This window comes from Typopeltis vanoorti, chromosome 14 (assembly GCF_054136105.1).
Source record: "Typopeltis vanoorti isolate ZY-2024b chromosome 14, IOZ_Tvanoo_1.0, whole genome shotgun sequence".
Classification (NCBI taxonomy): Eukaryota; Metazoa; Arthropoda; class Arachnida; order Uropygi; family Thelyphonidae; genus Typopeltis; species Typopeltis vanoorti.
In genome coordinates, this window is record NC_143562.1 from 24,030,667 (window position 1) to 24,043,047 (window position 12,381).

Genomic DNA, 12,381 nt, shown 5'->3' on the forward strand with positions numbered 1-12,381 from the left:
CCCAACACGCTATTAGGTGGTTATCCTAATGTTTTCGAGTTAAGAGAAGTATGACTTAGAACTGAATTGGATACCAAGCAAAATTTTTGGAGGGTGAAGAAGCTATGAACATGATTGACTAGATATGAAAGTCAGTCCAAGAAGTCTGGAATATTATAAGTGAGGCATGGTCTTTCTTCCAGGAAACGAGACAGAATTATGTTTGGCATTGCTCAGTTTTATTTCCTGGATGGTCACATTTGTTGGAAAAAAACTAAGCTTGGATACGGGTCTGGTATTTTGATTTAAGTGGGGAATAAAGGCACGCAACCCAGCAAGGACGATTTCAGCGAATGCATGTCAACTGGGAAATAAAATAGTAAACGGCTATAAAATTGAAAATCAAGAGAAACAAAAGGAGGAAGATTATATTAAGTGATTCGAGCTCACAATGGACTGGGAACTGTCTAGACGACGATCTTCGCTGACCGAGTTAATCCTTCTACTTGCACAACGCAATCAAAAAGAAAAAAAAAATGAATGAATAGTCTGCTAAGGTGGATAAACAGATCATCTTACAACAGAAAAATATAACGGCTGTCCTTAAGTCCTGGCTTAAAGGGGGAAGCTAGAATGCTTTTCATATACCAATTTCATCTTCATTGACTACAGCATTGTCATCCATTACCTTCCAAGGGTATTAATCACCGCATTCCACGGTCGATTCCATAACGACTGTCGTATTCTTACCAGAAATTTATCTAATTGCCTTAATACTTATAAAACTTGGTGTATTGTGTTTTTTTTAAATAAAACTTTAATATTATCAAAAATTCCATCCATTTTTCTATTTTTATGATTTATAAGTTTTTATATAACTTCATTTTTATTTAAAAAATTAAAATGCCAACAAATTATCTTTATAACAACTTTTCTTCTTTGTAGAATACATATACTTCTAATAATAGAATATCTTAACTTTTCTGGACAACGTGTATAGTTGTCCCCTCATTTTCTCGTGGGTTTTCTTCCATCCGTAACTCCCCTTTCGAATCCGGATCTTCTAGACGACTTGATCATTTTTAAATCCGTTTTTCGATCCAATCATTTATTGGCTGTGTTTTGCAATTTTGTCTGATTTGTGAATTCTCAATTAACCTTGTTACACCTTCAGTTGTTCTTGTTTTCATCGCTATGGTCTCATTGATTCATCTGTCTAATTTTTGTAGTCGCTACGTGTATTTCTGCTACAACACCGTCTGACAATTCCTTTGTAGATTCTTATTTTTGTTTGTTTACTTATTCTTTGAGAGGAGGATGTAAACACATCCAGATATGCCACTCTTTTTTTCTTATTTTTTTTTTGTGGTTTAATAAAACACATATGAAGAGGTTACAATATTCCAATAATTGCTTCAATATATGATTTAATGTAAATATTGCATCCATTGTTGATTTTCATTGTTGATTCTCAAAATCAATGTTGCTCATCAGATACTTCAATCGATTGTTTATTATATTTTCAATCATTTCTGTACGTAATTTTAATATTGTGCCAAACAAATTTATTCCTGTGTAGTTCTCTAGATTTCTGTCTGTTATCCTGCTTTAACAGAGATTGTTAATAATAAAAATATTATTCTGTTATATTTCATTGAAAATTTTATAATGAATGAACTCTAAAATAGGCAAGTTACGAACAACCAGATATTATTAATAAGCGATATCTGGCAATGTTTACCGTACAACAAATACCGATAACTACACACAGTTTTGTTACAATTGCAAGAGTCAAAATGAAGGTTAGCTGCTAATAGAATGATTATTGGATTGGATTTGTTTTTCTATCAACAGAGAACGAAAGAAAGAAAAAAAAAAAAAAAAACGACATCTCTCAGCTTGCGGTATGCGTGGGATGTCGTGATGGGTGTTGCTCTACCTCGGTTCGATTGCGTGCTCAGAAACCAATAACTATCGGGCCAGTGAACAAGGTATCAACGCAAACCACACACACACACACACACACACACAGGCTTTCTCCCTTACAGACGTGTCTCTTTAGCAAACACGTTGATTTTCTTAAAGTAGCAATTATTTTGTAGACGTTGTTGGCTCTTACATTTAGAGTGCAACAAGGCTTTAAACGAAGTAAAATAGCAAACACCAAAGCGCGTAGCGATTTCATGTACTTTGATCGCGACATCCAAAACATAAAAATTGTTTTAAGCCTCATTCCCACAGCGCGCGACACCCATGAACCCCCTCGAGTATTACACTTCGTGTCTTTAAAATGCTTCTCCTGTTACCATTCCAGCGACAACTTTAAACACCCCCCCCGTCTTACTCTCCCCCCCCCACATATCCTAGCAGTTTCCTTCAACTCAAGTTCCGTACCATTACAGAAAATTTTGCTTGTGTGGATAGGCAAGCCTGCGCCCATAGGAAAAGTACGCATGCGCAGAAAGCTAACTTCATCAGAGCACGTTCTACTGTGTCGCGAGGCTTTTCTCGCAGGCTCGTGTGCTCTCTCTGTCTCTCTCTCTCTCTCTCTCTCTCCTTCCCTCCCTCATTCTCTCTCTCTCTCTCTCTTTCTGTCTCTCACTCACTCTGTTGACCTGGCGGAGCAAAAGGCAATCACAATCAGTAGACAGAGTCTGTGCGTCGCAAGCCACGTCCTCTTGCTCACGAGTCCGGTCGTCTCCAAGATATTGGCGCGAGTTGTACAGTGATCTTTACCGCCAGGAGGATGTCTGTGTGTTACGAAAGTAATATTGTACAGCGTTTGAGGAAGTCGATAAGGCCATGCGCTTGTACGGCCCTACTCTTAGTAATGGTAGGTCTATGGACAGGAGGAGAAAGCGTCGAGCGAAGAAAAAGGGGTGGAAGTGACGGTAAGTGGCCCGATAAGCATGAATAAGTTCGTATTTGTATCGTATGAGCACCGATAAATTAGTTCTAACAATAGCCATGTGGGAAACGATTCGATGCTTGGTTTTAAAGGGCAAATAAGTCGATTTTTTTTAACCAATGTCTGATGCAGTTGTTCATTTGCATGTCTTTTCCAATGCATCCATCTTACGATGTTTAATTCCACTTTAAAAAAAAAAAAATAGACGTTTAGATTTTATTAGACAAAAAAATCTAAATTATACGAATCTATCTATTAAAATATTGTATTATTTGTATCCAACAATGCGCAATAATTGTCATTTCAATAACCATTGTTGTGGGAAAACCTGATGACATCACAATGTCGAAATATTAACAATATAAGAAAGAACATTATCCAGACTCATTGACACGTGATTATATTTAAAATTATGAAGATCTAATTAATGTTTTATTGGAATACAAAAGATGATGAGGAACGTTTGTGTTGTTCTGAAAAACCAACAATCGTATTATAAACAATCACAATGACGTGATGTTGGTACGTGATATAAATTACGCTATACGGTAAAAAACCATCCATTTTATATGACATATTTATGATTTTCTAGTTTTTATCAACATTTATTTAACCGAAGACACAAGCCTTCTTCAGAAAATTTAAAAAAAAGCCCAACCTAACATTTATTTTCCATTGAATACTTAAGTAAATTTTTTTCACTACAATTATATTATAGTTATTTGTATATTCTTTTATAATAAGGTTTTTTCTACTCTAAAATACTCATTTCTGTGGTAATTCTAAAAGAATGTAGTTTGTTAGGTTGATAGAAATCCTTTCCACTGGTCTGTGCCGAGTTACAAAGTAGAGATGAACATCCAAAGAAGATAAAGTGATGCGGTACAAGTTTTAGACGTTTCAACTGCATTATAAGAAAGATTTTGAAGTCCATTTATATAAATTCATAGAAATTCAGTTTTTGTAGGAGAGAGAGGAACTCGGTTGTAAGAAGTGGCCATGTCAAATTTGATCCATAACTTTTCGGTTTCATTAATAATGTTGATCGGAGAAAGAAACTAGGACGCAAACTAAAGTCAATGATTAAAAAAAAAAAAAAAGTAAAACAGGATAGAATATTCATTAAAGCACTAGTGGTTAACCATCATGTCCATATCCGGTGTAAGTTCAGAAATAAATTTAAAAAATATTTGCGTAACTTTTGCCCAAGTTTTCAGAGTATTTATTTAGTTTGATGTCTGATCAACTAAATGGTTTTTATGTGCTCTTGTTACAGCATTTTAATTGTTGTAAAAATGGACGTTTGTGCTATTGTTAGACGTATATTTGAATTGTTAGAACAATGAGTGTTTGTTCAACTGCGTGCCATTTTTATTATTATACGAACCTTTCTTCGAACAATGAATTTTGCTTTATTATTTTTAATGTATATATAATTCTCCAGGTTGACTGATCGAACAAACAAACCTTGTTTTTCTATTTAATTAACAACTAAGAAATAAATTATTAGCTCGATATACAACTAAAAATTATTAACTGCTATATAAATCATAATTTGACATTAATAATGATATATGAAAGGACTTTTATGGTTAGTTGGAAGCCGGAAGCGATAAATATTGTTTCTTTAGTTCTCAAATTGTTAATAATATAACCCTTTGATCGTGTATCTCTCAGCAGACATCTCTTGTTTCAACAGAACACTTTAATAACAAGTAAACAAGCTAAAATTCATTAATCATAGCCCGTACGTCAAGTGTAGCTTCATTGAAAGTTTGTAAACAATGCATGGGCTTCGAATTATCTGACACACACACACACATTAGGGTTAATCATGAATATATTTTTAAACATATTTGGACTGTTTAGCCTAAAGCAACTCGAAATATCAATAACTGTAGTATAAAGTATGTCTTCTCTCCACCCCTTTTCAACCCCAGCTCCAATGTGTCGCCAACAGACGCTAAAGTAAGCGGTCCTGTTTTGTTTACAGGCTCCTTTGTTCGATAAAGTTTGCTGATGTGACTCAATAGCGAAACATGCTGAATCAGCACATTAGGCCTAGTTTACCTGCAGCTACTATTTTGCTTTGGGTACATCATTATTTTGGTCCATTATTCTGCTTCTCCTTCCCCAGTCTGGAAGAGGGTTTTAATAACTCGAAGTCATGTGACCACACTCTTGAGGGTAAAGAATACACAAGCCAATTTTAACTTGAAACAGAGCAAAATTGGGCGACTTACAAAACCCACTCGGAAATGTATTTTATTTATATCTTTAGCATTTCTTTCGTGGCCACTTGTGTATCTCATTATCCCAGTACTTCTCCTATCCTTCCCTCCTCCTAAAGACGAGGAAGAGAGCGAATAATGAGAATATCCACAGTTTCCCTTTCACATGTGTTAGTTCAACATTCGGCCGCTATGTGGCGCCAACGTCGGTTATAGGTTTCCTGGAGTTCGTTTATCGTGTTTGTAAGCATAAATAATGAACGGGAAACCTTATTAAACGCAAAGATTTTGTTGTATCGCGTCATTATTTGACTTTGATAGGCCTTCATAATGAAAACAAACTTTAATGTTGGGCACAGCATGGGCAAACGTAATTTAATCATGCATGATCGGTGTGGAAGAGTTGTGGGGGGGGGGAAGATGTTGAACTGCTTCGCTTTCGTATTATTAGTGTTGGGAAAAGTGTGGATGTTAAACATTCGCGCGCGCGCGCGACTCGCTCTGGTTGCCGATGCAGTCAAACACCCAAGGCGTGCTTTGATTTTGAAAAGCTTGGCCATAACACACCATCCGTGTGGGGGGTTGCTCGCTGCTTCTCGGCGTTAGGTCGCTAAGCGGTAACTTTGATTTCCTCTCTTCATTGCTCAATTACCTTTCATAGATTAAGGACGGTTTGATTGATTTATTATTTTCATTATTCTGCCTTAAAATGCGTGCATTGTTCTTGTTTCAGAACTTCGGCCGAATTTATAAGATACCGTGTTTGTAATTCAAAAGACTGGTAGTATTATTCTTCCTAACACAAAGTACGATGACTTGATTTATGCTTATAATTCATAATTCAAAAAACCACTTTTTAATCTTTTCCAATGTTATGATATTAGTATAGGACTCAGAGAGATTATAATATTTTTTTTTTTTTTTTCATAGACATTTTTGATTTATGAGACGCTATCCTTAACTTCCCACAAATCGGATTTGATTTATGGATGGTGGTCATTTATGATAGAAACTGGATAGTTCGCCCCTTTTACTTTAAAAAAAGACTATTTTGATTTATACATGAGAGTATCCCTTCATGATTTATGAATACTTTTCCTTTGCTACACGCTCGTAATATTAATTCATTGTGATAATACACTCGAGCTGATTTGATTTATGCACAAGGTTTCCCTTTTCTTTGATAAAAGATGCTAAATATTCTTATTCTTTTAATATGAAAACAATGGAGATTTGATTTATTCATTGATCTCTTTTAACTAATGAAGAGTTAAAATTAAGGGTTACTTGCTATTAACGATTAGAATTTATTTTTATTTAAAACATTTTTGATTGAATTGATCATTGTATAATGATAATATAAAATTATATGACATTTACTTGATTAATTTTATATTAAAAATCATTCTATTTCCCAGTGATTTCAATTATTGCTACTTTTCTTATGTGAAATCTCAGGTGTGAGTGTATGCATCACTTAGGTACAAAAAAGACAGTGAGGAAACGGCAAATTCTAGCTGCAAACACGCTCTTTGTAATATAAAAGAAGCAGTCAGTGATTTCATTTATGATCTTCATTCTTTCTGCTGTAAAATATGCAACAGCTGAATTATGCATTGTTAGAGACTGTGTTGGGAGAACGGAGTGGAACCATAAACATCCGTTATGCATATAATATTTCAGTGTGAAAGAACAAACCGTTTGTTTTGAACTTTTTATTATGTTTGCTAGAATTCCTGGATGCTGATATATTTGTTTATATTACTTTGCTTTGTGGTGTAAATGAAAACAACGTATTTATTTTGTTATACTCGTAAAAAAATAAATCATTGTTGTGTATAGTATATTGTTCTAATATAACGTAACAGTTCATTTGATTTAGGAAGATATTTCTATCAGATATGTGAGAATCTATCGCTGCTTCTATTGTCAGTCAGGCTGGAGTTAAAGTTATAAATCAATACTAATTAAGGACATTTTATATTTTTACGTGTTTCATATCAATCTCTACAACATGAGAGGTCGTAAAACCTATAAAACAAACAGCAGGCGTGGGAAAGTTGATATGAAGAAGAAACCACTAGGAGGTCGTTGTCTTTGGGGAAAATAATATGGAGAAGGCTGTTCCAAAGAAGAGAGAGAGATGGAATGAAAGAAGGAGATGAGATGCTAGTTCGATAAGTTTGAACCTGAGCTGCATATGTATGGTGACCAGTTCGCGTTTTTACATGCTTAGAAGAAAGGGAAATAACGGGGGTGGCCCATACTGTGAAGCAGTGCCCGTGAAAAAAATCTATAGAAAAAGCACAATGCAGAAACGGAGCCTCTATGAGAAAGTGGTTGGAGGGAATGTGTGTGAGTGAAAGAGAGAGAAAGAGAGAAAAAAAGATGTTTTATTATTATCCATTTAAGTGGATTACCCTCTTCTGGAGAACATCGAGAATTGTAAAGGAAGTTTTCGATGCACTATCCCCAAATCCAAATGTGACACCAAAATTCTATGGTCGTGCTGGATTGGGATTTCTAAAGTGTTAGGAGTTGCATAAGTGAAAAGTTTGTTGAATAGAAGATGAGGATACCAAGTTTTTTTGGAGAGCCTTGCGTTTTTCCAGGAATGGCAAAAACACAAAGACATGCATGGTTAGTAGAGATAAGTCAGGCTAGAAGAAATAAGTCATCTAAAGAAAAGAAATCTGATCCTAACTGAATATTATTAAAAGCAAAGGAAAGTCTACACGTAAAAGAAAGATTTTATTTCACCAAGTTGTCCATCCCACTTGAAAAATTGTAAGCTTTTAAAAGATTGTTCTGAAGAACTTGAAGTGTCTAATCATTCACTACAAGGTCTGTTAAATGAAGTATACAAGTGGAACGTTCTGTTCTTAGCGAAAGTATGGATAGCATTCTTAGTATACATCAAGATTGTTGATGACAAGGAGGAAGAGTGTGGGCAGGAGTGCAAAACCAGGGTGTACTCCTCCATCGATAAAGAAATCTGATGAGAGGAACCTTCCACCATTATACGAAGTGAGTAAACGAAGGCTATACTATGCCAGATTTGATCAAACGCCAAAAGTGATCACACGAGTTTTATAACTTTCTACAGGACTTGTGTTCCATGGTTAACGATGGTAATTAACGTGATGACTAGAAGATCTGCAGTTGAAGAAGAGGGATAGAATCCATTTTAGTACTTACTAACTAAATTGGTAAGCCTCTAGGCGGTGAAGGAGTTGGCTACCGAACTTCTTCATTTATCTTTTGGGAAGACTCAGATGAGAGGTTGATAATTGACTTGTATGTTCCTTTAGGATGGGATAAATATTGTTTGTTTCCATGCTGTGGGGATAGTAGACGAGAGTGAAAGTCTGAATAAGAAATACAGGATAGTGTTACGTTTCAAGCGAATTGTTGAGAACAATTGGAGATATATCATTCAAACCAGAGAGACGTAATGTTATCTAGAATAAATGTGATATTGTCTGATGGCTTTCTGACAAAAGATCAGACAGAGGTGTGCAGTGAGTGGTTCGTAGCATACAGTAATTTCCCATGGTCGTCTATGCAAAAGTTGGAGAGAAAGACTGATGCTAAGAGGTCTTAGGTGATTTTGACGTGTATGTAAGAGAGAGGTGGAACAGCAGAAGTTGCCAATTGAGCAAGAAGGCTCGACTGTCATTAGATTAAAAGTCAAGTTTTCTACAGTTGGCGCATTCAAAGGTTTTATTTGAATTTGTGAATGTTTTTGTTTCTTACAGATTTTGTGTACTCTAATATGAGCGGAGTGCGAAGTGAGGTTTTTGACATAATCCTTTGAGATCTGCTGAATTTTTATCATGGACCGCTTTGATACATTTGTTGGAGAATTAAGAGTTGAATAATAATTTGGAGTTTCGTGTATGGGGAAGCAAACCCTTATTCCAGAAAAAAAAATAGTTCAGTTTTTCAATCGGAAACGCTGACAAGGTTATGTCAATTTTATCAAGAGGATGGCTAATATCTACAGTCGATTCGGAAGCAGAGTTGTTTAAGAAAAGCTTCAGGGTGTTGAGAAAAATATGAGGATTCGCGTTTGATCAATGCTGACGGCAAATAATTCGGGTTCCTGGAAGTTATTGGACAGTTTGAATTTTAACTTTGGTTCTCGACGAAGATTAGCTCACTATTTGACTTATTAGATTATAGGAAATCAAGCCAGGGTGGTTATCTCAATTAGGACAACGGAAAAGACAGTAGAAGAAGCAACAAGATTCTCATCTTATTGCATCTTCTACTGTCTTTTCCGCTTAGGTCAAAGAAAAAAAAAAGATCGCACATTGTGGATTCAAGGTTTTGTAATTCTCATATCTTTTTTTCTGCCGTTTTCTAAGGGTTTTTGTTGTTTTTTTAAAAACGTTTTTTTTTTTACATTTTTGGTATTTTCTGATTTTGGGGTGGGAATATTTTTTTTCGGATCAATGTCAGTTATTTTTGATAACGCCTTTCATGCTTGTTAATGTCAGAATTTACAGATCAGGAACACGCAGTGTTAAAGCGAAGCCCTTGTAAGATAATTTCCTTACAAGGAGCTTCCAGTCTTCTATGCATGCGTAGTCTCGAGTGTCCGTGCATACTGCTATAGTTGGACTCTCTCCAGCACGGTCTAAGAGTAAATGACAGCAGAATTATTCGCTTGCTGTTCGGGAAGCCTCCTGATGTGTTATTACCATCAGATTCTGTCACGTAGATTATCCAGTAGCCAGTTTTGTGGAACAGCACTTTAGTGCTATACCCTCTAATGTAGAGATACTGACTCCCTACGTATGTGTGTGCACAAAAGGGTAAGAAACCTTATTCTAGAAACTAAATACAGTACGTAAGTAGCCATTATGTTTGCCGGGAGAGGCTACATGTTTCCAGCTCTACTTTAACCTCGGTAAGAGCCACTAATGAGTTAGTTCACTGTCATGCATATCCCCAAATGCCTGTGACAGTGTTGCATTTATAGTATTATTTTTAGTAAAACTTGTAGTACTGAGAATTCGTATGAAGTTAGGAGTATTGATTGATTTCTTCATGATGTTTCAAATGATATTGAGTACACTTTGGATCCTTGATGTATTAGTATTTCTTTTTTTAAGACAAATAGTGTCAGCATCCTGAGCTTCTAGAAACAAAAATAAAAAAGCATAAATCAAGTCTTTTAAAACCGAAAACTCATGTGTGTGAATATAGTCAACTATTTTATTCAGTACAAAAAAAAAAAAGAATATGCTTAAATCAAGTTGCCACTTTTTTATGCTAGAAAGAACCCAATAACGCTAATAAATCAAACCACTGTCGCCACTCTTGTTATCTTAAAAGGAAACAATACTTCAATTAACCATCGCATCTGTTGCATTAAAACAGTAAAATGTTAACAAATCAAGTCCCTTTCTTGATTTATGAATATTGTTACTGATTTTCATATTTCATAAATCAAGAAAGTGACTTTATGAACATCGTTACCGTGTTTCAATGTTCATTCAAGTGAAATCAAGTGAATTCCTTGATTTATGGCATTATTACTGTTTTTCAATATTCATAAATCAAGAAAGTGACTTCAATAAATCAAGTGAGTTTTGGGATGTATGAAGATTGTTACTGTTTTTCAGTATGCATAAATCAGAAACAAATAATTTTTCATAAATAAATCAAGTCATTTCCATTTTATTTATTTATATAAAAATAAACGCGTTCATAATTCAAATTACCCCATTTTTTTATATTACAAATATCAATAAAACAATACAGTCTTCGTATTCAACTGATTTTAATAATCCCTTTGTTAATTATTAAGGTATTCTATTCAGACACTGCATGTAACCATTCTGTGTTTTTGTATCGTACGACCTCTGACTCATCGATTTATTAGTAGAACTTAAACGTTTTACTATTTCCTCTACAACCGTACTAGAAGTGGCAATAATCATAATATTACCATTACTTGTGCACTCGAGCTGGAATAGAAGTGGCTAGTTAATATTTCATGCTAGCACCTACGCTTAGTTGAAGCTTTGAAATTCTAAACAGCATTCTGCCAGGCGTGTGACACAAATGCTTTGTCAGCATTCGCAAGCTAAAAGTTTGGGGAAACTTGTAGACACGAAACCTATTTTATTGTGATAATGATGTGAGTTCTGGTTAGAGAAACACGAGTACAATATTTCGGATTGAAACGAATACAAATTGTAAAATAAAAATAATTTATAAAATAAACACTTAAAATCTAAAATAATGTTCTATATTTAAAAAACTAGATTAATTTTTTTAAAATATTTTTCAAAAAATAAGTTTAAGCGAAAACACCAATTAAAAAATTACATGAATTAAATATAAGTAATTCTGTTAAGAAGAGAATTCATTCAATCCAATACCCTTGGAGGGTAATGGATGGCAATGCTGTAGCCAATGAAGTTCTAACTGAGGCTCGGCTATTGCTGTTACCCTCTTGCCATGATCAGAGCTTTAATTAATAGCTCAATAACACCTTATCCCTACACTGTCCTCTACAGATAACGGGGAATATGAAAAGCATTCTTGCTTCGCCCCTTTAAGCCAGTCCTTATAAGGACTATATAAGGAATTTTATCGGGGAGCTGTGAGATGCGGTGATTGATTCATTCAATCCAATACCCTTGGAGGGTAATGGATGGCAATGCTGTAGCCAATGAAGTTCTAACTGAGGCTCGGCTACTATTGCTGTTACCCTCCTGCCATGATCAGAGCTTTAATAGCTCAAAAACACCTTATCCCTACACTGTCCTCTACAGATAACGGGGAAGATGAAAAGCATTCTTGCTTCGCCCCTTTAAGCCAGTCCTTATAAGGACTAAGGAATTTTATCGGGGTTGAAAGATGAAGGAGGATAATGGTTGGCAATGTTGTAGCCAATGAAATTCTAACTGAGGTTCGGCTATTGCTGTTACCCTCCTGCTATGATCAGAGCTTTAATTTAATAGCTCAATAACACCTTATCCCTACATTGTCCTCTACAGATAACGGGGAAGATGAAAAGCATTCTTGCTTCGCCCTTTTAAGCCAGTCCTTATAAGGATAAGGAATCTTTATCGTAATCTTTTTTGGCTCATATGATGTGATAATGATTTGAACTGTGTATTATATTATGTGAACTTTCATATTTTGGATAATAGCAATCATTAATTGGTAGAATTACTGATATTGTCAGAGTTGTCCAGGCTTTGGGCAATGAAATTGGGCCAGTTTGCCTCAAGAACTCCTGAA

At 35.1% G+C, this 12,381-nt stretch overlaps 1 protein-coding gene across 1 annotated transcript in view; it reads left to right on the plus strand.

The window, feature by feature from the left end:
- The first annotated feature begins 2,710 nt into the window (after positions 1 to 2,710).
- Positions 2,711 to 12,381, plus strand: part of LOC150099306 (suppressor of lurcher protein 1-like) — a 222,869-nt gene continuing 213,198 nt past the window's right edge. Inside the window, exon 1 of the mRNA XM_090403542.1 lies at positions 2,711 to 2,870. Within this exon, the coding sequence (XP_090259668.1) occupies positions 2,726 to 2,870 (145 nt within the window). The 5' untranslated portion in view covers positions 2,711 to 2,725. The remainder of the gene's footprint in view (positions 2,871 to 12,381) is intronic.